We start from the raw sequence: 25978 nt of genomic DNA, 5'->3' as shown, positions 1-25978 counted from the left end.
TGGTTTACACTTTTTTCAGAATTCAAAGTGTACGTTTACAGGCATATTTGAAGATGAAGTGGTGGAGCCAAAAGTTCTGTGGTGCTGGTAAGGATACGCCAACAAACAGTCACATTTTCTGTTTACACTTTCAGGAAAATCAACTTTCAAATTGCTCGGGTTGTTACAGGAAAAGGGTTTTAAAAGTGAAAAATCCAACACTATAATTTGAAATTTAAGTCAGTATTGTGGAAGAATAATCAATGAATGTATCCATTTTGGCTTATTATGTATTTGCCATAAACCAGACTTTTATCATCTGATAATTTTTTGGTAGATATAAATGTTTAAAGAAACTGAAATATGACGTACTTTATTTGTTACATGCAAATTTGTATACAGCGATATATAAGTGAAAATTTATATTTCATATTCACTTAAAGGTTTTTGCAAATTGTAAAGCAATAAAATACTGGGCAAAACATATTTTAAAGGATTAAAGTAATATATGTGACCCTGTCTGTGAAAACCATGCAGGCTAAAGTCTAAAGTATAAGTCAACAATTTCATTTCAGCCACTAATTTCAATATGATTTTGATGGCTTTACTCAACCAATATTAAATATATCAAGGTAACATTTTTGGGTTTTCACAGACAGTGTCACATATTTTCACAGTTCTCTTTTGTGTAAGTAAAGTGTGTGGCACACAATCATAAATTTAAAACATGAACTATCTTTGCATTGATATTACATACGTCCAAAGGCTCATTCAAATATGATACATGTTTGCAATTCAAATGCAAAAACCTCCTCATATTATTACACTGCAATGAATTGACCTTCTCTTTCTAGCCTTTGTGCTCAAATGGCCCATCAAAGCCCTTGATCTGACTAATATTGTAACAGTGTGAAATCAGTGTGGATTCAATATCCTTCTGAGATAATTTGATGCCGTAAATGTTATTATTTTTCTTCTTTTCGACTGAAGTCCTGAAAGAATGAGATTTGATGCAGAACCCTTTAATGGACATTTCTGCTCAGATTCCTGTTTTACCTATGACATTCAGCCTCTGGTATTTCATTAAAAACATACTTGCATTCCATACATCCAAAGTCCTCTCCTGTGTGTGGAAAAGACAATTCTGCACTCTTATGGAGTTATGCATTTGTCGTACATTTTACTACACCAGGACTGTAAAGTAGAACACACAAAAAGATCAGGGAAACGTTTTATTTCATTAAGTTCATATTGCTAAATATGTTGATCTTTTACAATTCATACTTCATACAGTTGCAATTAAAAGACTATATTGTAAACATTGGCAGTTTAGCCTAACAAAGTCAATGTCAAATGTCAATTTCAAGTATAAATCATAATGTTTCTAATCTTTTATGGATTCTGATAATCTGCGATATCAACCGTCCAATGAGAAGTGTACTGGAGTTGACGTCATGGAATAAGTGTCTCAAAATAAAGCTATGGATCCATTTTGTTGTCATTTTGATGTGCACTCACGAAATTGTTGTAGTATTATAGCTGGAACATTTTATTAAACCAAACAGTAATGGCCACAAGCTTGTTTTACGGTAGATTACCCAATTTAGCAGATGCTTTTTCCAAAGCAACTAGATAAGTATACCAAGGAGAACACAGTAAAAACATTTATTAAAAGTAAAATAGGACAAAATGAAACAAGGTAATCCAAAGACTGAAAACATACAGTACAAAGCCAAAGACTCCACGTAAACGGAAGACGAGCAAATGACATCTCAAACAAAAGGGATATATATACACAAGGGTAACGAGCTAACAAGACACACCTGCGGCGACTATCACAGGGGAACCAATGAACAAAAGAACTACAAAGACTACGGCTGTGTCCGAAATAGCCCCCTATACACTCATTCATTATTCCCTACATTAGTCCACTAATATAGTCCACTTAAAGTAGCGAATGGAATACGGACACTAGTGCCGAAGTGTTTTGTCATTGTAATTTTTATGTGTAAGTAAAAGACACACAACAAATATTGTAGTGTGTAAATAAACACATAATTAAATAAATATTGTTTAGTGTAAGTAATACATATTTTCTTTGTGAAAACAATGCATTCACAACAAACATAGATTTTGTACAATATTTGTGTAAAAATGCATACATGTAATCTGTCATGGAAACTAATTAAATTATTTATTATAATGTAATAATGATTCCGCAACCGCCATCTTCTTATGATGATGCGTTTAGTCGGTGCATGCATCTTCTTCTCTTGCGTTTTAATGATGGTTGAAAATAGCGCGTGCCTCAAGGTGCATTATGGGTATGGTCTAACGGTTGAGTGTATATAGATAATACATTCGTTATTGTGGTGCATTATGGGATCGAATGAGTGCACTCAACAATGTCCACTATAATTTTGGACACTACAAAATGGATATCCCCTCAAATAGGGCACTATATTAGGGTATAGGGGGCTATTTCGGACACGCCCACAACACGATAAAGGAACTAAAGAGGTAAAAACTAAAATTCCACAAAAACTAACATGAACACATGACAATAAGAGTATACATGAGCCTTTCTTAGACAATGAAGATCTAACACATCACATAAACGTAAGCCAGTGAAAACTGTTGAGAAACATAAATGTTATTTTGTTACTTCTATTCAGATAACCACATTTCCTCTGTTTATGTGTACGTGTTTGTTAACGCAGTCTGGTTGATTTGTCACTGCGAACGCAATGCTAATGCAACGTCTGCGGGTTCTAGAAGACCGAGTGGGATTGGCTCTTAAGTAGGGGCTTTTGTTACAGTATTTATGTTGAATTTACAACTGTATGGCAGAAAATTGCACCGCCTTTGTTTGAATGCACCAAGAGGGTTACATTAGCTGATCCAATACGATTCCTGTAGAATTTTCTTTCTTTTTAGTTTTTTCAATTTTTAAGGCGAGAACATTTATGATGCCGAAGTAGTCCAGGGCCACTTTTTAGTCCTAGACCGCCCCTGGGGGAGTGTATCGAGCACAGTAATACCCCAACATCCGTCCACTTCTTTTTCTGACATGTTGACCATGTCAAACATGAGAAGCCAGCACGTTTAACATTGTAAAGAAGTTAGAAACATTGTAGCACATCCCCTATAAAGTAACTAGATGACGATTAGTAAATAGCAGTGTATGAACAGCAGTGTTCGAATGAAAGAAATCCCTCTTCATGGCCATCTGATTGAATGAAGTAGTACAGTCTTGATTTCTCACATGTCGGATTAGGAAAAAGCTTTCACTGGGAAAAATAAGGCTGATTATTCGTATTCAGCTTGCGGTCTGTTTATTTTTCACCTCTTAAAGCAAATAGCCTGTTTGGTTTGATCTCATTTCATTTTTCCTCTTTCAATCTTGCCGGCTATGACATTCTGCTCACATACTGTACAAATAAGATGGACAAACAATTTAACCATCAAGAAAGGCTTTGTTGGGTGTATGGTGGGGTCTGAAAATACTGATAAAATGCATCTGTTGTGTATTTTCTTGATTATTATCTTATATATCTTAGTATTTGGTATGTCCACTTTTGAACTGAAATGTGTAAAACTTTAGCATGTCCCAGCATGACTTGAGGATGGTGGGTTGTATAAAAGGTCAATGTCACAATGTCGCTTATTTGATTAGTGGATAATCAATATTTTTTGTATTATGTCATAAAAAACTAGCTCAGTGGTAAGAGAATGGCACTAACATGTTATGGTCATGGGTTAGATCCTAGGGGATTGCAAATACTTAATAAAAAAATATAGAGGATAATGCGATGTAGCTCGCTTTAGATAAAAGCATCTGCCAAATGCATACATGTTCTGAATTCATCTAAAATTTGAGATATATTATTTCATATTATCTATTTGAAAAGTGACACCAAAGGAACAGTGTCACCTGGTAGTGAAGGAGATTCGGCGTCAGCAAGTAGATGCGCCAGATCAGTCTCTCAAGCCCAGCAAGACCGTTGGATGAGGTGGGAAGGCATTGAACGGCGCAAAATCACTTGGAGTGAGCTGTGGAGTATGGAAACGAACAGGCTTAGTTTTATTATAAGAGCTTCATATGATGTGCTGCCCTCACCAACAAATCTGCATGTTTGGTGTCGACAGGATCCAGCCGGCAACCTATTTGCAGCTCCAGCAAACTTTATGCATATTCTTGTGGGTTGTAAGAGGACTTGACCCAGGGGAGATGCACATGGCGCCACAATCAAGTACTAAAGTGCTTGGCTGCAGAGACCAAGTATAGCGGCAGCAAATGCCATCACCCAAAATGCCAAGGCTGACTCGCGTAAAAGGCAACCCTTTATTCTGGAGGGGCAAAAACCGCAGGCCAAGCCCTTAACCCTAGATTCAGGTCTGCTGAGTATAGTCAGGAAATGGGAAATGCAAGTGGATTTAAACCACAGACTTACTTCCCCTTGGAAATCACAGTGACCAACCTGCAGTTCTGTGGTCCAGCTCCAGTTGGACAGTATTCAGTTGAGTTGACTCAACCTTGGGAAGAGGCGATTAACAAAGCATTTGAAAGAAAGTATCTCCGGTATGCCAAGTGAACTAATGGTTAGAGTCGGACTCGTGCCCAGAAGGCTGCGGTTCGATTCTCAGGGCTGCCGGGTAACGACTGAGGTGCCCTTGAGCTGCAATGATACCTGCCCACTGCTTCTGGTGTAAATGTGTTCACGACATGGAGTGCATGAGTTAACTACTCACTGGACGGGTTAAATGCAGAGGTTATTGAGGAAAATCAGTCTAAAGACTTTGAAAAAAATTCACAAATAAGAAGGTCCACGTGTCAACTTCCAGGAAAAAAACTTTATTGCTCGAGCCAATAAAGTGAGATGTCCTCAAATCATCTGCAGATCAGAGCATGTGAGTGTGAAATATAGTCAGAGAATGGAGAAGGTTTTTATCCAAAGGCCGGAGTGATTGCTCTGTCTCGCTCTGGTTCCACTCCGATACCACTCACACCACGAGTCTAGGGCATGCACAAATCCACCCAAAATCCACCCGTGCCTTCAAAAATAAACAGAACTCTCAGCCTACACTTCAAAAATCGTTCGTTGTGAAGGAGGGGTGGAGTTCGTGAAATATTTCATGAAAAAAACGACAGGTCATTCCTGTCAAAAAACTACATGATAGACTAGGCGCCTATCTTTAACAAAGCGGTGTGGAGAGCCGCTCCTGGGATGCTCTTGAAACGTGCCGCAGCGGGTGTAAACACAAGTATAGACTAGAATGACCGTGATCAGTTCCGGTAGCCGCGTCAGAGCTGTACGTCCCGCAGATGCATGCGGTGTAAACGAGGGGTAAGGCTTCGGTTGAAAACTGCAGGTGTTTGGCATGTAGATGAATTTTTAATTTGAGCGAACGAGGAGCGATTTCAACTGAGCAGGATGAAATTGTTGTTGAGCGGAGAGCGGAATTGAGCGGAGCGGTCTGTTGCGACTTTGAGCGGTGGAGTGGGACAAACGAATACCCACAAGAGCGAGAAAATTATTCTCTCCGCTCAGCTCCACTCACATGCTCTGCTTCAGTTACAGTATTTTGCAACAACAGTTATACCTAAACTTCAGAGGGCGGTCTCCCTTTGCCAATCAGGTAAGGTTCTGTTATCTCTTGTTTTCTTTAGCCAATTTCATCTGTTTCAAATGGTTGAAACCAATCTCTGTGTATTTTTCATGTATCCTCACCCACCACAATTATGTCATGGTCATCATGACCTGTTTCCCCTTCTTCAGCCCCTTCTCTTGTCTTTTACTTGGGCAAAATTTTGGCCTTGCTCAATGTAGATAGTAGTCATAGTAACAGGGCGGAGCATGCCCAGATTTGGTCATACTAATGTAGATTGTAGTCATAGTTACTGGGCGGAACATTCCCAGATTTTGTCCTAATGTAGGTTTGGGGCCGGAAAAAGTTCCAGGATTTCGTAAACACTATCAGAATGAAAAAAAAATAAACTGCGCAGGGTAGTTTTCTGAATCTCATACAAATGTGTTTAAAACGAAGAGCAACACATAGTGAATAATGATCAAAATCATAAAGACAAACCATGAAATTCTTAAAACCATAGCTGACGAATAGGTCACTTTCCGAGGACAGGTCCAGTGGAGGATAATCAAGAACTGGCCAGTGGTGCAGAAAGAAGAAGCCAATGGCTGGCAGGTGACCTTGTAACAATGCAACACACACCCAGGTCTGATCAACCTGCGATGGGCCTCTCTTGGCTGAGGTTGTGAAATAGGGCCAAAACACCCAATTAGGATAAGGTGCACAACTGACGATATGTCGCATTGATGGGAACCATACAAAGGTCATTTGCAGCAGCCCCTCACCAAAGGCATCTTTAACCCAAGATAATGGATGTGATGAAAGTGGGACAAACAACTCATGAGATGTCTTTCTGATAATGGCAAGGAAAGGCAAGTATGCTATGTATTTCTGTAATCATTTATCCCACAAACACAGGATGCCTACCTGACGAACCCAGTGAAACCTCAGATCTGCTTCCTCTATTCATATTCTTGACTGCTTACCCCTGTCATGCAAGGTGTGTGAAGTGTCTTATTGGGCAATTCAACTGTGCTGGAATAGTGGGATTATAACCTAGTTTTATTAAGCAAATCTCTATATTATCTACCTCAATATCATAGACCCCCATTGAAATTTTCTGCAGCATGGCCAGGTTTACACTTTCTACATTTATAGTAAAACTAAGAAAACATTAATATCTTGCTATCGGATATAATATGTTGTGCTGTCCCGTCAGGATTTCCTCAGTTTTTGGGTACTTCCCAATTTTTTTTTGTTGGCTAATTGTAATGGCCTGTGCACTTTCGTGCAATTGTACATTTGTCCAAATTGTTCAGCCTCTGAGGCTGCCCTCCTACAAATCCGCTTGTGGAATGATTAAAGAGTTGTCAATGAAATCAGAATTTGAAGCCTAATTATAGATAACAAGTGAGTTTGATAAAAAAAAGGCCAAGAAGACCGGGAATATAACAAGATGTTAATTGCTCTATATGCACACAATATATAGTCATTCATCACATTTCTTAAGGTTATTATAATGTTATGCTGAAAGACGCATTTAGGGAGATGAGACAGATCTTTAAAGGGCATGTGAGTCATGTTTAAAACCTTGTCAAAATGTATCTTTTCCTATTCTTTGGGCTACTGCAGAGGGACAAGCAAATAAGAGGGTTTCAGTGACATTTAAAGGGGGGATTCGCATGTTAATTGCAGGCCATCACTGATTCATTTTCCCACGCGCCGGTTTTTTGTTCACTGCAACACAGTGAAATGTACATATCGGAAAAAGTAGATAACATTTCTCTCTTGTGGAACAGAAGGTGAAGTGATCATTGAAATCAATCGAAAAACAAAACACGCATCAAGGCTGCAGCATATGCATGGCATGACGCATGAATGCGGTGCTGACCATTTCAGGTTCATTGTCATTCAGAATGAACGATACAGTTCGTTTTATTGTACTGTAGAGCACAATTTGATATCATTTTTGTTTCTTTTAGAAAAACAAATACTATCTATTTTACAAATGTAACTGATAAGGAAAAAACAGACTGTCTACTGTCTGCTTTGATATGAAATTGAAGGATTTAAATCCTTTTAATGTAAAAACACACAGGTCTCCCACAAATTTTCTCTTAAGTCTGTGGTGGCTACCGAGGGGTTTAAACTGGCTAAAGCTGCACTATCCCACATGAAGTGATTGTATTTTCTTAATAAGTCCACACTGTTAGCTGCATCTCCCTTTTGGGCCTTATCATCAAGGAAACAGTAGGCATGGCTTTTGTGCCCTGTTGTCCCTTCCCCCATCTCTATTTGGACAAGCAGAGAATTTGGCAACTAGAATGCCCAGTAAATAAAAGAAGTTTACAGTGTCTCAGCCCTTGTCTGCTTTATGACCCACAGCTGTCATTCCGGGAAAGGTTTGAAAAAGAATGGCATATATTGGGAGCCCGCTGCCGTAAAAAGATCAAACAGAAAAACAGGCAAGGTTTGCCCGAAGTTAGCCACTGCCACCCTGACATTGTTATGAGTCTTGCCATGTCGCAGCTCACACAGGCATTACTGACCCTTGATCCAAATGTCACGGTTGCTTGACTGACGTGTAATGCATAAGAACTGACTATTATCCTTCTTTGGAGAGGATGTGACATGGTTAGGGCCAACCCATCAAAGTTCAGAAATATTTTGGAATTCAGGTCTACGTTCAGCCACCGACAAAACGTTGCTAAACATTTTATGCGCTGAACAAGATTGTAACTATGGCAGATGAGAAGGTCGTTCTTTGTGATCTTTTTGAAGAATTTTCGGAGCCTGATGAAATCGGTATAAATGCGTGTTTAATACTGCAGAATACATGTCTTCTAATATCTCCAATTGTTGCGCATACCAAGCTGCAGCGGACATTGTTGCTGCTGATTGGGCTGACATTTTTTACATACTCACGAAACAGAGAAAACTTATCTCAAACCTTGTTGCACACCGCTGCACAACGTTTCCAGGAAACAGCAGCAAAGGGTTTGAACTTGAACGTGGCCCAGCATAAAACCTTGAAAGATGCAACCATCGTTCATGCAAGATATTGACAGTCCTTAGAAGTCTTTAATACCAACCAGAGAAAGTCACATAACACTGATTTAAGATCTGGCTCATGAGATTAAATGAAGTTTATTTATTTTTATATAATGTCATTGTGATTATTGTGATGCATGATAATTTATAATAAGAATATGTAATGTTCTTTATATGTTTATAATATAAGTTTTTGTATTCTTTAAATTTATTTTGTTTAAACATCATGTTTACATTTACATTTATGCATTTACCCAACACTTTTATTCAAAGCATTGCATTGTTTAATACATTAGTAATATATCTTTGATATATATATATATACAGTATATATAAATTATAGATTTTCATCCCGAAAGAGGGACTTTGTATTAAATGTCTCTATTGTTGAGAAATCTTGGAAAATGACTTACAGCCGTGACTACGATTATTCAGAAAACATACAAAAATGTCGGTACACTCCAACACCGTGTCTACACCGGAAGCGACGGGCGAACCACGACATGACAGCCTTCTTGTGCTTAATGGATTTGTCGCGTCTCGCCGCGCCGCATCCACTGTGGACAATATTTGAAAATATAATGGGTTCTAATGCGTTTCTAATGTCTTTTGTCGTGTCACGTCGCGCATGTGATGTCCCCTGTAGACACGGAATTAGGGGAAAAAATACGTTTGACTTTTTTTATAAATCATAAGTCAGAGCTCAGGTTCATATGGTGAACTGTGCTCTACATGACACGCAAAGGATTCCCACTGGCCATCAAACACTGACAGGTGTGTGCTCTGTGAAACATGGAAATTGTCATAACTTATAACAGTCACATTTGAAAAGGGAATATATAGTGTCATGATTTCTTGGAGCAAGGCCTTCAAAGATTTCCATGAGGCATGATTTAGTATTCATATCTGTGCTAATAAATTAACCTTTTGTGACTTCGAATGCACTCTCTCCTTCTCAGAACATTAAAATATTCATGTGCATTTCTTGCTCAGCTGTTCGGAAAGTGTATTGTGACCTAGATAGTACAGCTATAAAATTGCACTCGTAGTTTTACACAAAACCTTTTTGTCCATTGTAACGGTTCTCTGCACAATTGTCTGCATCTTATCTGATTTTAAATGTTTTGTAGGGCGGTAAGATTTTTTTATGATAGCGGTGAGCAGGGGAGAATGAGAATGTTGTCTACAGCCTTGTGATGAGGGGACCCTTTAAGGTCCAAGATTATCAGCTTTGTCTAAGAGTGTCAGTTTCAAATAGAATGAGGACGTAGTATTTGGCTTCTCAGGGGTGTATGTGTATGTATAGTATGCTCAGTCTGGTTAAAATCTTCCTTGTCTAAGAGGCTCAATTAGAGCTGACCTTGAGTGACTGAAATCGATGGCAGAACACTTTATGATCCGGGCAGCAGACTCATTCCAGTGTGAAATAAGAGCTTGTAGGTCACATCATGTCTTGCTGAAGAACTGAGACTACGATTATATTCTAACCAGCTGACGTTAGAAGGTTGGTTCCCAAGACTTCAATGAGAGGCGATTAATTTTGCTGTGACAGTAAAATCATGGATCACAATAAAGACATGCAGCAAAGCAAAACACAGCGATCAATCCCAAAGCAATACTGGAAGAACGTTACTGTAGATGCGCAACGATTAAATAATATCATGCAAGCATCCAGAATATCAGCACAGCTTTGGTGTGAGAAAACGTCAACCCTTTTGCATGCCGCATAAACTAGGACAAACAGTGCAACCATGATATATTATATTATATTAAAGCACTCTTGAAATGCCGCTTGTCCAATAAGGTTATAGAGGTCCGTAACTAACTGTTGTATAATAAAGAATAAAGAATATCACTGCCGGCAGCAGCAACATAACCATCAGGGTGCAATTGAGTTACCGTGGGCCAGCCTGTGGGGATCTCTGAGACAACTGAATAAATAACAAAACCAGAAACCTCATTACTAAACCCTCCAAGGTCTCCAGTACATAGATTTTTTTCTGCCCCATCTGAAAAGGTTGCATTGTACGCTTGCATTCAGGATATAAGAGCTACCATAACTGACATGATCCCGCTTATGGTCTGTCCTCAGGCGACTTGTGAATAATTAATAGACAGGAAGTACTAACAGCTATAACATTATCATATTCCCAGAAAACTAGAGGAAGACGGGACTTGCCACGCCCGATTATTAGACCCTTCAGAGTCTGGAGTAGTCATTACATTATACGGCTGAAACCGTTTAAAGCTGTATGTCTTTCGGAATTAGTTTGGACGTTCCTGTAACTTGCAAAACAATCTATAAACTTGATTTGTCAATTAAGAAGTACATGATGGTCGAACTGTTTTATATAGACCACTTCAAAAGACGTAAACCTAGCTAGTCCAAGGCTTCAGTTTTTTCAAACAACACAAACGTTCAAACAAAATATAACCAACAGAACTTTTATAAGTAGTCAAAATGTTAAACAAACATATTAAGGTTTAATGTTATATATTTAAGATAAAACTAATAAAACTAATTAAAGATGAAAAACATTTAATACAATTAATACAATTAAATATTACTATAGATAAATATTAATATAATCAAAGAGATTTATAGTTGACATATAGTTGGCATGTGACTGATGAAACCATCTATAACCAATTTTCTTTACACCGTGGCTAAAGTAAACAATCTCAATTATGATTTTAAAATAAAAGCTATTTCAGACATTTTCATGACAGAATAAGAATAAGGTTGTATTATATTAACATTGGGAATGCATTAGTTATGAGACAACCTGAGCTAATAATGAACAATATACTTCTACATTAGTGAGTACTTTTAGTTAATGTTAATAGTCAATGCTAGTTTAAGCATTCATTGATGCATTCTTAAAATCAAAGGTTGCAGCTGCAATAGACAAACATGAACAATTTTATTGTCAGTTGTAACTAACATAACCAAAGATGAATAATTTCCGTAAAAACTATGTTGCCAGTATATTTTTAGTTCATGTTAGCTAATGTTAACGAATACAACCCCATTGTAAAGTCTTAGCAAATGTTCTTTCCTCTGTGTAACGAAAGACGTTAGTGACTGACAGTCCCCTCAGTCCCCATTTACCTTCCGAAAAGCACTGTAAAAAATCTATCAAGTTGCTTTGTGTATATTCAAAGTAAGTCATACGGGTTTGGAACAGCAGGAGCAGGAGTGCATAACTTATATTTGTGACAAATGAAAAAATGTTCTTGTTTGTTTGAACTATTCCTTTAAGACGTATATGACAGGGATATGAAAATGTACTCCACAGAAACCCAGCCGGTCCCCATCTTCAGCAGCAGTAACAGATTGATTGACTGATGTATTGAAGAGCTTCGTACTCCATTTCAGGCACAACACATCTGCAGTCCTCATTGTTAAAACCACAAAAAAGCATCTTTAACAGATTTGGATTGCCTGCATTTAGCATCAAGCTTTGAGGAAACCAGTTTTCCTTGATTGTACAGACCAACATTTTACTTCCATTGTTGAACGGTAACTGCATTTTGATAACTGCAAGAAAGACTGCTGTGTTTATGCCCCATTTCTGGCTCCAACTCCAACTCTGTCACCCTTTTCCTGACGCATCGTATGAAAGACAGGAGCGATCGCTGTGATTGCCACAAATCTCCTGGGGATGGGAACTGGGTCAGGGGTTCGGTTTGTTTGCGTCTGTCTGTAGTCCTCTCATGTTACGCCACGGTGCATAAAACCACGGTAATTGAATTGCACAGTACTGAATAAATCAGCAGAAACTGGAGACTGATGTGGGGGGAAATTTAGAAGAAAATTATTGTGTAAACATTCTCTTTGTTTTTCTCACTTACAGTCTTAAATATGCACTGTTTGATTGATCAGAAATAAGATTTCGTTATTTCAACAACTTCAATACTACTGGAGGTCATTCCAGAGAAAAGCTGTATTGCTTGTTAGTTGTTCACTCTCAACTCAATCTCAACAGTGTCTTAGAGAAATAATTGCTGCTGTAAAGGGGGCTCACTTCTGATTTTTTTTTCCTCTGGGAAGGGTGGGGTGCAACATGGCCTCTGAAAACATTTTGCACTGTAAACCTAATACTCAATACTTCTCTTTTCAACCCAGCAAAGGGCCAAAAAAAGGGGCTCACCCAACCATTGGGTCGTAAATGAACCATTAGGTTGTTTTAATTGTTGGGTAAAATGTAAACATGTTTAACCCTTTTTGACCCAACACTGGTTGAAAATAACCCAGCTTTTTCAGAGTGTTTAATGAGTGAAGATACACCTTAGTTGGGTAAAAGATAAAAATCAGCCGTTGGTTTAAATGAACCCATGAAATGCCCATTTGAATTAATGTGCGATTATAAATAGCACTATAATAGCAATGTACTATAATTTCCTACCATACTAGCAAAGGAGTGTCATCCAGGATGACCCCTGTGAATAAATGAAACCAAGTTTGAAACCATTGTGATCATCAACTGCTCTTGGCAAAAGTATTTAGAGACAGGTAATAGCTGAGTTCAGACATCATTCAGTAGCAGATCTGCATGACACACAGTGTTGGGTGTAACTAGTTACTAAGTAATTAGTTACTGTAATTTAACTACTTTTCTCTTGAAAAAGTTAAGTAAGGGATTACTCTTATTTTTCTCAAATTTAATGTACATGACAGGTAACGCACATCCAGTTACAGTTGCAGTGTCTGACGAACAGTTCGCTGGGGTGCGCCCATAGGCGGGCATTTCTCATTGCTGGCAAACAATATGACACATTTGAAGTTTTGATTGTATAGATATAGATTCATATCAACTTCATCCAACGCTCTTTGAGTTCTGCGTGTTCTTAAATTTCGGGTTACGAGGAGTGAATAATCCATTGCAGATCTTGCTGCGAACTGAACAAATATTTGAAGCGAGTCATTAGCCTATTCAAATGGTATTGCCCATTGTTCAATTAATCCTTTCAAAAGAATCGACTCAAATGAATCGATCACTCGGGAATGCCCGTTAAAAGAGATGACAACCTCGAATAAAACAACGCGTTTTAAAATGTGTATTTTAAAATGAAGGAACGAAGGAACATCACGCGATGCAACAAAGTAAAAGTACAGATTTTTCTATTAGAAATTTACTCAAGTAAGGGTAAAAGTACACACTTTAAATTTTACTTTAAAAGTACATATTTTCCAAAATGCAACGAACTAATTGTAGTGCGTTACTACTCACCACTGTACTTTAGTCAGTTAATAAGAATACTTTATGTAGTTTTATATTATTTATTAGAGCAGTTTCATATCAATCCTTGAATCACTTAACTATTCAAGGTTGATGTAGGATATAGAAAGTAATTAATAAGTAATTTCAATTCTTTTTGGAGAGAGTAATTTGTACAGTAATCTAATTACACTATTGAATATGTAATAAGTAACTAGTAATTTATTACTTTTTCAGAGTCACTTGCCAAACACTGATGACACATGAGTCAAAGTTATTATTACTATTTCTGGAATTGTGTTGTGGAGTGTGGAACAGGTTTTTGAATAAGACACCGGTGCAGTAGTCATAACACTGAAACTTGAGCTCAGTATAATTCCCATCTCAAAGATTAGAGGTACATTAAATTAGGATCTCATGCCGCCTGCTTGGCACTGCTGGTTACGTTCTGCAAACTAAAGGGATCTGATCATCTGTCTCTCGGCCGAATCATTGCTTTCACAAGAGGCGTGAAAATGTGGTTTGGCTTGACAGGGCTTAGCAGATAACACAATGTAGAGGCAGCTTCACCTTGTTTTTCTGTGGCATGTTGTTGTGAATCCCTTCAGACATGCCACTTGTCACCACCGCATTCATAAAAATACTAAAATTAGATTTGCTGGGTATATATATATATGTGTATATATTTCACATAGCGTTACATTATGCTCGTGTTTATTTTAAAATGAAAGCCAAGGTTTGGCACTCGGAAAACAGTTAGTAACGAAATGATAGTGAATATGCACTGTTCAGGTTATTAGATATTTCCAGATTATATTTTTAAATAAATGTTGATCTAAAACAATTTCACTACTAAGTGGTTTCATTATTTGATAAACAAAAGCTACCGTGAAGTACTACTTAACAGTGAAAAAGAAATCCACAAAGTTATTTTTGTAATTTTATTCTATGTGTGTGTGTGTGCGCAGATGTGTGTATGGAGCCTGAATGACTCATAAACCTTGTGCCGGAAGTCTGAGGGCATCAAAGTATTACTTTCACCCTCTTGACCCCTGGCTAGTGTTCTTTTGGAGTAATAACATTCATGATGTCATCCCCTTTTTACTAAATTAGCAGTGAAGAGAAAGTCAAATTTCACAAAACAACCCCTGAAGCCAAAAAACTGCTCGGCATCCATGTTACTGGCTATAAAAAATGCTGTTTTCGGAGAAAAAGTCACATTTCATTTAAACACTCAAGGTTTCTAAACCATTTAATATTAGCCAGTTATTTGAACATGATGAATGTAATGGAACAGATATAAGATCAACTATTAAAAATGACAATGCATTTGTAAGCCTTAATGGAAAACAGCCCAGGATCATGTTCAACATAAAACTCATAGTATATTAATGTCTGTCCCTAAAAGAGCTTACTCAAAAATTCCTGTTTGCATCCCCTGAAGCAGAAATTGCCTTTGGGGAAGAAGAGTTCCATTACTTCCATGTTCAAAAATGATTCAGCGAAGATAGGTGACAATATGAATGAGTCATGCATGCCTTGCAAGCGCAGCAATGGATGTCAATGTGTCATTAGAAAGCTGATAGCGTGTCAAAAAAATAAAATGTATGAGATGTACTGCAGCAGGTGTTGTGATAATGAATAGTTTTGCTGTGAATGGCTCTCCTGGAAAGTATCGAAGAGAAAAAGTTCTCATTCATTGTGTTTTTAATTTCTTGTTGTTAAAGTGGATAAGAGAAAATATTACTTAAACAGTAGAAATTAAACAGTAAAATAAGTAATTGTTACAAATAAACTTAGAACTTAAGTTATTTTTTATTGTTGTTGAAGTCAAATTTTAATTTGACAGCGTGATGTACAGTGTATTTTAATCAAACCGGAAAATGCGAAAAAATTTAGGAGGTGTTATATACCAGAATGTAAGCTTGTTGGGGTTTAAAATTAAGATGGACAAAGATTATGACATCACCAGAAAATGCGGTTATAAAAAGATCAAACGTTTTAATTTGGTGTGATATTGTCACAGACCCTTCTGTTTCCCTGCCTGTTTTCCCGTATTTCCACTTGAACTTCATTTCCCATGTTATTCCCTGCTCCCTCACCTGTCTCGCATCTGTATCACCGCACCTGTCAGCAATCCCCACATCACCCAGACACTTGCTATATCTGAATTCGTCTACTCATACTATGCACTAAACATATGTTCTACTTTTGTTATGGAAAAGCAAGCACGGATTGGCTGTTTCGAGAGTATCTGAAACATTCCCGGTAGGCCTATGTTGTTATCCCACTGTAGGGGCGGACTGGCCATCTAGCAAACCGGGCCGCAACGCAAACGCATGGGCCGAAACACAAATTCATATGCGGACAGATGGACAAATTAGAAACGCAAATCGTAATGACAGCATTTAATCCTATACCCATATACTGTACATATTAGTGTGTAGCAAAACAGTATGCACGCACTGACATACTAACAGGAAACGGAAGTGGCCATTGTTGCCTTGACAACATTGTGACCATTAACACACACATCAAAATTCAGCTCTTCTTTCCTTTTTATTAATTATTCTTTCATAGTTTTATATGTAACATGAACTCTATAATTATATTTATTAATTAAGTGATGCACCAGTTTTATTAATGCGGTTGAGCGTCACTAAAATATGCCCTCCCGCAGTGAGTTGTGGGTAACATCAGCTGTTAGAGCTTTGCGTCTTTTTGCAATTCAAATTACTACCGGAAGTAGTAGACCTTCCGGGAATCTTTGGAAAACTCTTTTCAACATACTACGATTTGGGACATACTAATTCTATTGTCAAATACTATTTAGGACAGATAGTATGCGGATTCGGACGCAACATATATAAGCATATAATCCTAATTCGAAGGCTGCAACCTTCTTATTTAACCAACCTTAGAAATGTACATATGTGAAACACAATAATGCATTAATTAAATCAATGAACAACATCATGTTTAATATAAAAACACAGAAAATAAAAGTTTTTTGCAGATTACATACTTTTTTTAACTAAAGTTTCAAATTTATATTTAACAATATGCAGTTGGTATACAGGCCCTCAATTAATCTCGGGATAGCCGATGCTGTTAAGAATCCATTCGATGTAGCCTTGTCAGCTCACTGAAACCAGGTCTCATGTTGAGGCTGCCTTTGAAGTGGCCTTCGAAATGGTTCAGCTTGACCAGTATCCAGTTGTGCTGCTCTGTCGCAAACAGTCCTGAAATGCAGCCTTCGAAGTATGCAGTATCTGAATTGGGACACAGCTATATACGCAATCCATTCTCCCAATCATTGTGTTTTAAATGTAAGTTACATGGTATCCAAAAGTGACTTAAAAAGAGTTTAGGGAGCAATAAGCGATATCATACAGGAGCAATCATACGATTGGTGCCAAAACAAAAAAAAATGGCTTCAACAAAAGCTGTGTTAGAGGGTTAGAGTTTATTTTTTTTGTCTGTCAAGTATTCACAGAAGAGATAGTAGTTGTTTGAATGTTGTGAGAGATGTGGTTGAGAATTTCTATTATTATAGAAAAATACCTTTTGCGATTATCGTTCCTCCTCATCTGTGGGCTGTGTGTTCCAGATTTGTTCTGATAAAGCATGCACAATAATGACAACTTCACATTTTGTCCTATAGTTTAGTCACATGTTGTTCCCTTCATTAATATCTGTGAGTGATCATGTTTCTAATTTTATGAAGTTGTGTTTTTTATGTATTAAGAGTAGTTTTAGATTATGATGGTGAATCTAAACCCAAAAATAAAAATAGGGAAAAATGGGAAAAAACAGATTCAAAATATTTTATTTTGAGTTTCCTATACCCCAGAAATACTTTTTTATTGAGGGGTTCTTATGATTTTAAGTTTAAAATTGTTATAATCCATCTGTTCATTCCGGATGATAAGTAATTATGTAATACTGATGTGAAGACCTGAGTGAATATGTAAAAGTTTCCATGTAATACTGTTACTGACCATAAGTGCTTACTTAATACTAATATGGTAAGACCAGAGTAATTATTAAAGAGTTATCATGGTTTTCACTTTATAATACTGTTCCGGACCATAAGTATTCCTTAATACTGATTTGGTAAGACCAGAGTAATTATTAAAAAGTTACTATGATTTCACAGAATAATTCCAGAGAAACACAGAAATACATTTTTTTATAATTTCAAATGGGTTACCAAGAATTTCCTAATAGTTAATAATGAAAACACAACTCTTCACCTATTGTCCAAGACTCATAAGAAGGGAGAGATATGTCAGATATGTTTGATGTAAATTGACCTGTGGGAGGTGTACTTCTTCAGTTTCTTTCCATGTAATTAAATTAAACAGAAAAAAGGATAAAGATTCATTAGATTTACTTCATTGATGTGATTGATATGAAAAATAAAAATCTTGACGAGGACAATAGTTTGGTGGTATAAAAAAATAATTGTATTGGTTAAATTGTATTTTTAAAGGTAATCAATTAATAGTTTATTGACATAATTATTTTTAGAAGCTGTTCTGAGTATTTACAAGCGTTGTCTGCAGATACATGAGGGGGATTCGGTGGGCTCTCAGCCTTAATCTGTGTGGTCCAAACCTCTATTGATGAAAAAATCTACTTTGAAACAATGGCAGTTATTAGTAAACTTTTTGGATGGGTAGTCAGAGAATTTTGTGAGAAATGGAAATTTATGTTGTATAAAATGTTTTGAAATGCAATTAAATTACAGCATGTAAGCATCAGAGGAGAGTAAGACCAGAGTGTTGAATAGATTTGTTATTGGGCACCTATTTTGATCATTTAGACAGAGAGTTTGGGAAAGCTGTCTGCACTGGTCACCAAATCAAATCCAAAAATGGACATTTCCAAGATGGATTTCTATAGTGTAATTTAGGATTGATTGTATAGTATTAATTACTGTCATTTATGTATTCAAAGAAAGTTACAGTAAATACAGGAACAAGTAAGAAATAGAGCATAGGCTGATGGTATGACAAATTGCAGTGGCAGTAAGCTCGTTTCATCTGACAGACACATGTGCGTTAAGCGTTAAGCGTTAAGGAACGAATGGCATGGCAAGAACACTAACCATTTCTGATGAGCCGTGAGACAAAATCCAGTCTAATAACTCACCTTCAAGCAAGTTGTTTGTTAAAATGTACCCCTTATGAATGAGAGAAAAAATACCATATCCTTTGTCGTCCAACAATGCAAGTATGCTACTGCAGAAGCAAATAAAAAACATAAAAAGAATAGAAAAACAAATCATGTTAGATATGTATAACAGTTCTCATACATCTCAAATTATACTTTACCAGGCGCAGAGATGGAGACATATTAATTCCCAAGCTTGATTTTAATAGCACACTGTTTGCCCCATGATGCGTTTCTTTTACGCGTGCATGGGAATAATATATTTATAGCAAAAATGCGGTTTTAAATATGTTTTAGTGCCCCACTTTAAAGAAGACGTTTGTGAAGAGAAAAAGAGAGAAGTGTTCAGGGACAGCTATGCTAGAATTTGTTAAACGCATTATTAAGGCTCAGCGTTGGTGTTGGTGTTCAGCGCGAGTGCGCAACACACTGTGAACCAGTTTGAAGATAACGGACGCACAGCCCGCGTGGGAACCACACAGAATAGTTTACACCGACGAACTCAGGAAGACTTTCCTGTATTGTCGTCACGCTTTACTCGCTAGACAACGTTATCCACACGCGCGCAAAATCCGTGCAGCTATTTCGTTCATTTGTGCGCAGCAACGCCTCCTTTCTGTCAAAGCAGGGCTTCATAGGAGCGCATTACAGTTGACCGATGGGACACAATCTGAGGGTCACCCGGTGCGACGAGGCAACATAAAGACGAGCCGCTGTGTTTACAGCAACGAATCATTTTGAGAGAGAGGAAGAGCAGATTTTGGTCCGACGTAACCCGTAGTACTTTGGGAAAAGTTCTGTCTGAGCCGCAGGGGAACGGGTGGAAATGCTTTTCGTGCTTTAACAGGGGCCACCAGCTGAGCGTTACGCGCGACGAGTGTCGCGCATTTGGGGCAGAAGAGACTGAACAAACCATATATATACACCTGCCTCCGTGGACCTTAAAGAACTCAAACACGCCTGAACGGGAAGGATTAGGTGCTCATCTGAATTTCTAAGTAATACGGATATATATCATTGATTCTAAATGAAAAATGAAAGAGCCCTTCAAACGCGCGCAGAATTCACCATGACACAGATTGATTTTCCGGTGTAAGTGTTGCACAGAGGGTGCATATGTGTTGTTTTTAAAGCAGAGGTCTGTCACCCCTGAGCGAAGCATCCGGACAGCTGGATCTGGAGCGCTGTGCTGTTTGAAGCTTTCTGCAGAATAACACTGAAGCGATGAGTCGCATCATCCATCCGCAGGTACGAGTATTGCTTCGTGAACGTGTGATTGTTCAGATTGTTCTCATTTCACATTGCTTAGCATCACATTCTCAGACTATGGACGCTGGTAATTTACTTTTTAATTTATTCTGCTTATTTCTATTAAGTCGCAACCGAATGCAATAAATGAAACGCATGTAAAATCCCTTTGAACTTTTTCTAAACTATTGCACCCATTTATCTTGTCTAGTTTTTAATTGTTTATCGCGTTTTAAGTAAAGGTATGCTTAATTCAATTTCAAAGAAAAAAATTCAATCTCACCATTTAACAGGTATAATGAAAGACACATGTATTATTACTTATAAATGTGTTACATACACAGAATGCAATACATAGTGTCGTTTAAATAACAATGCACACGTACCCAAAATACACATGCGTGCAGCAAACACACTGGCATTTATATGTGTAAACAGCCTATTCATACATTTTTGTCACCAAAAAAAAAAAACATTTGTGTCTACTTGCAGTTAATGAGGTGTATCATGAAAGTGCGGTTTGACATTGAGATTACGAGGGAAACTGTGCAGCTAATTAACGATGATCAGCCAATGTGACTCAGCAGCGTGTGGGTGTGCTATTGAATTCTGTAGACGGGTAAATACAAGCAGGAACAGGATCGACCCAATCCTTTGCCAGTCCTCAGAAGAGCCTCTAGACTATTTTAAAGAATGTCATTTCTATCTTATTATGGAAGCTTGGCATTGCATCACAAACAATTTTATAAACGATCATTTATATTAAAAGGCATCTCTGATAATTACAGAAGCAGCACTTTTATTTTAGGGGTTTGTCACTGTTTTGGGGAGCTGCCCAGCTTGGCACCACAAGGAAGACGTGTGGTGAAACTCTGACAGTCATAACAGGTTGCTGGTTGCATACTTTTAATAATTGTTAGAATACTGACACACTTTTTATGATTCATCTCTGTAGACGGCTGTGGTTATTTTTCTCGGTTACGTGACTACTATAACTGTGTAGTGAATGTATTTATTGAATGAATATGCGTGGCTGTGATTATCAGTTCGTGGATTTGTTTGTAGGCTTCGCAGAGGTATGAAATGTCTTGTGTATCTGGTGCTATAGTCAAGAATGAACACAACCGCTCGTATTTAAAGGTGATATGTGTATTTTTTGACTCTCTGAAAGGGACAGAAAATTCTGTCATCATTTATTCAACCTTTAGTTGTTCCAAATCTGTATACATTTCTCTGTTCTGATGAACACAGAGAAAGATATTCGGAAGAATGCTTGTAACCAAACAGTTCTTGGCAACCATTCACTAAAATAGTAGAAAAATTACAACGGTGCTTTCCCACATTCTTCAAAATATCTTCTTTTTTGTTCAACAAAACAAAGAAATGCATAAAGCATTTATTCCTACTACAGCCGCATAGCCCTATCATTTATTCTTTTTAATCTCTGCGTAATAAGATGGACGAAAGAAATCACACACTTCACCATTATCTTTTCTCCCTGCCTCGGCACATTAGTCCGGTCACTGTGATCTAAGAGGAAAAGATGTGGCAGGTGATCCAAACAATGGGATAGCCACTTTCATTCCTGGAGGATATAGAAATCGGAGGTGTTTGACAGGCCTTTTGTGCCGATATACAGGTATATAATAAATCTCTGTGCAGAAGAAAACTGACACATTCTATGACAGGAGAAAGACAAAGGGGCTTCTGAATGTGTACTAGATTTTAACCATGCCTCTTTTGCCACTGGTGATATAATTTCTTTCTCTCCCTCCTGCCCATTTGATAGCATGTTTCCATCACAGTTCCACCGGCTATTTACAAGGAATTCTCGTGTCTTTCATTGACAACCCGTGAACTCAGAATGCTTTGTTTTTCAAACCATTTGTGTTTTCTGATCAAACTTCCTGCAGGAAGCATAATGTCTGTGAGGTCATTCACCCCACGGGCATCCTTTTGTGACTGCTTGTTCTGTGCTGGTATCACCCGTTAAGAGAAGAATTATTTCAGCCATACGCCATTACTCGCTGCCGGTACTTTGGCCTGGTTAACCACAAAAACAATCTTTTGTCAAATTAAAGTCACTCTGGTGCGGTTCGACAAGCACGCGGCTCTAATTAACTTATCATGGAGGCGTGAGGTGCGTGGGGTTTCTCGCTCTCTGCAGACCCGGAGACTTTCAGCGAAAGGTTTTAGAAATAAATGAACAAACATCTCGGAGGCAGGAAGGAAGGTGCTTGTCAATTTCTCTGCGAAAGATCAGAATTAAAATGTCAGCTGCTGTGTGGTGTGTCGGGTCCATTGGTTATTTATTTGCTGTCATGATTCACCTTCGCTGGGAGACGTATTTGGTATTTGCCTTTTCTCGCGTGGTGAAATTGAATATTGTACATGTCTCATTATAGTACTTAGAGATGTCTCAAAATAACAAGACAGGATTTATCTTTTGCAAAACAAAACTTGCAGAAATCACACACTAAGCTAAATTCATATTCCATAACTAAATTTCCCTTTCGGGGACATAGATTAGCCGTTTCCATCGCATCCAAGTGTATTCAGCACTCACCGTGTCTTAGCAACGGCAGGTGCTCCCTTACATTTTTTTGGTCTAATATCCCAGGGGTCAATATCAGGTCTATAATTTAGCTCACGGAATGCACCGCACTGTCTTAGCGTTATCAACTGAATGAGTAGAGAATAAACACATATGAAGCATCCCAATGCTCATAATTCTTTTCAATGAACATGTCAGATGACCTCTTGTAACCTAAAACTGGACTTCTGCATCAAGCTAACTTTCCTGCAAACAATCTAGGGATCAATTGTTTTTTTGAATTGCAATGTAAATTGAGCTTACTTGGTGCCAACCCTGGGTGGTGTTTTGTCTTTGTTGTGAGGGCTTTTTCAATAATCGCCTCATCTCCTGAAAATGTAGCATACTATAGTAATACTGTTTAGCCATTTAGAGCTGCTTTTCAAATGTCTCTTTTCAAATCCCCTCCACGTCTCTTAGAGTTAGACTCATGAAATTGAACTAGCTGCTGAGAATTGTGAGATTTCTAACTTTTCGGCTCTTTGGCAGATGGGGATGGTTTTTATATGCATGACAAGTGTGAACTTGTGCTTTCCTGTCATTCACGATATTGGTCTTGAAGTGATTCATATCTTTCCCGGTTAAATTAATTTTCTTCTTACCAGAACCATAGTTTATATAGTGTCTCCAAAAGCCACAACCAGTATAAGGAATGGTTCCCTTTCTGTCGGTCTCTCGACGTTGTGTCGAGAACGACAGATGGGGTTCGCCCTTGAGAACCAATCAACTCTGACTACTATAGAAAAGGCCAATGAAATTTGGCGAATGCAATTTGCATGCCGGGCTCCGCCCCCGGAAATCCGGTATAAAAGGAGGCCGGCTTGCAGCATTCACTTACCTTTTGTTCTTCAGAGCCATCGCTCATGAGTACAACTCAGGATTCAATCCTCTACAACTACACGCTGGTGCTACGACGTGTTACAGCGGATCGTCCCTTCCTGCAGCGACCTTCCCCTGGGCGTCTCGGCGGTTCCGGAGGTGTTAGAGATTTTTTCTAAAAGTCCTTTTCAGGACTGACTGAGCATTCTCCAGCGCGGCATGTCCCGCTGTTCTCTTGGGTGCGGCACCCTCATCGAGGAGGGGGATGGACAAGATCGCTGCATTAGGTGTCTGGGCGTCCAGCACACTGAAGCAGCGTTCGTTGACACATCTGCCTGCACTGCGGGCAGATTGTCATTCAGAAGTTGCGGTCACGGGTGGCTGTCTTCCTACGGGAACCAGCCACCATTTCGTCTGCTACCCGGGCTGTGACATCTGTGGCTACGGCCCCGATGACCACCCACGTTAGCAGCGTTAGTGATATGGGGAACTCTGCGAACGTAAACCCGCCAGCCAAGTGCTCACGGGCCGATCGCACCCCGATTCGCTCTTCTGAACGTTCCCCAACCGGCGGTGGCATACCGTCCGGATCCTCACGCACACACTCGGAAACGATGTGTGACGTAGATGAGATGTCGCTCGCAGCATCGGAGGGAGACTGGCATCCGACTCTGCCGAATCCAAACTCCACCCCCAGCGGTCGAGTTCAGGAGGAAGCAGAAGTGATGTCATCCGTGCTAACCCGGGGATACGTGGTTCCCGAGGTCGGTGCGCGGTGCAAACCGCGCCCACCCCGGGTGCCATGTTTTTCCCGGAGGTGCATGAGGAGCTGTGTAAAACTTGGAACGCTCCACTCACGGACCGTTCCAGTGAAACCAGCTCTGGCTCCCTTACTTCCCTCGATGGTGAGGCAGCCAAGGACTGCGTCGAGATCCCCCGGGTGGAACGTCCGCCCGCGGTGCACCTGTGCCGCGGACGGCTACCGCCTCGGGGGGATCGACCACTCCTACCGTCCAAAGCACCTAAGACTTCGGCATCACTGGTGTCGAAAGCTTGCGATGTTGCGGGCCAGGCTGCCTCCTCTCTCTATGCCTTGGCCATCCTGCAGGTCCGCCAGGCCAGCGCGTTGAGAGGGCTCCACGAGGGTAAGGCCGACCCGGGTATAATGCAGGATCTCCGTGCCACCGCTGACAGCGCTCTACGGGCGACTAAGGCGGCGGCACAGGCCCTGGGTCGGACGATGTCCACGGTAGTGGTCCAGGAGAGACACCCCCGGCTATACCTTGTGCAGAAGAGTGACAGCAAGGAAGTCCGCTTTCTTGATGCACTCATCTCGCAGGGTGGGTTGTTGGTAACACCGTCGAGGACTGCGCTCAGCAGTTTTTTGACGGCGAAGCAGACAGTGGCAATTAACCACATTTTTTTCACACCGCGACTCGGCCGCCTACAGGCCTCCGAGATCTCACGTGACGTCTGCTTCCCTGCAACCCAGGACCCTTTCGACATCGGCTCCGGTTCCTGTGCCCCCACAGGCGGCACCCCGGAAGCAGAGGTCGAGGGGGGAAACCTCCACCCCGTCAGCAACCTCCTCGCGAGAAGGGACACTGACGGGAAGACCCCAGGGAGAACAACATCGGGCCCGAACCTTCACAGCCACGGCTCTGATCGGTCGGTACGGGACGACTCCTGCCTCGTCACCAAAGCCGGGCCCTTGTTAGGGCTTGGCGCCCACTTACTCACTGAGTTTTCTGTTCTCCCCGGGTTTACTTGCAGCCGATCGCACACTCCACTGGACTGTGCTCGGCGAACCGACCTCACACCCTGGCGAGGCGTGAGGTCGTACACATACGACAGCCGTCACCACTCTCAAACCGACAGTGCGTGCCGTTGTCCCGCCAGGCAGGTAAGTAGGCGGAGCAAACCTTCCCTCCGGGGACTCCCAACGACATGGTTAGCTCCGCCAGCCGACGAACCACCCCCCGTGGGAATGATGAAGCAGACCGTCCCCTTGGTCACCCTGTCACAGTCCCTGGGAGCTCGAGAGCTGCCCACACTGTCTCGCTGGCTAATGAGGGCGGTCCGTCTTGGTTACTCGATCCAGTTCGCCAGAGACTCACCCAAGTTTCGGGGCATCATCTCTCCCTCTGTCAGAGGCAGGGACGCATCCGTACTTCGGGTAGAGGTCACCACCCTTCTGGCAAAACAGGCATCGAGTTCGTCCCTCAAAACCAAGATGTTCAGTGGGTCACCACCCGCACTTCATCGTTCCCAAGAAAGACGGCGGGTTGCCCCCAAAGGC

The 25978-nt window shown here is 39.8% G+C and overlaps 1 protein-coding gene across 1 annotated transcript in view; it reads left to right on the top strand.

Moving 5' to 3' along the window:
- Positions 1–19590: 19590 nt before the first annotated feature.
- crhr1 (corticotropin releasing hormone receptor 1) overlaps positions 19591–25978 on the top strand; it is a 100395-nt gene continuing 94007 nt past the window's right edge. The window contains exon 1 of the mRNA XM_056753183.1: positions 19591–20267. Within this exon, the coding sequence (XP_056609161.1) occupies positions 20244–20267 (24 nt within the window). The 5' untranslated portion in view covers positions 19591–20243. The remainder of the gene's footprint in view (positions 20268–25978) is intronic.

The sequence above is a fragment of the Triplophysa dalaica genome, chromosome 7, assembly GCF_015846415.1.
Source record: "Triplophysa dalaica isolate WHDGS20190420 chromosome 7, ASM1584641v1, whole genome shotgun sequence".
Classification (NCBI taxonomy): Eukaryota; Metazoa; Chordata; class Actinopteri; order Cypriniformes; family Nemacheilidae; genus Triplophysa; species Triplophysa dalaica.
Note: the sequence above shows the minus strand (reverse complement) of the source record. Positions and strands in the feature narration are given on the sequence as shown.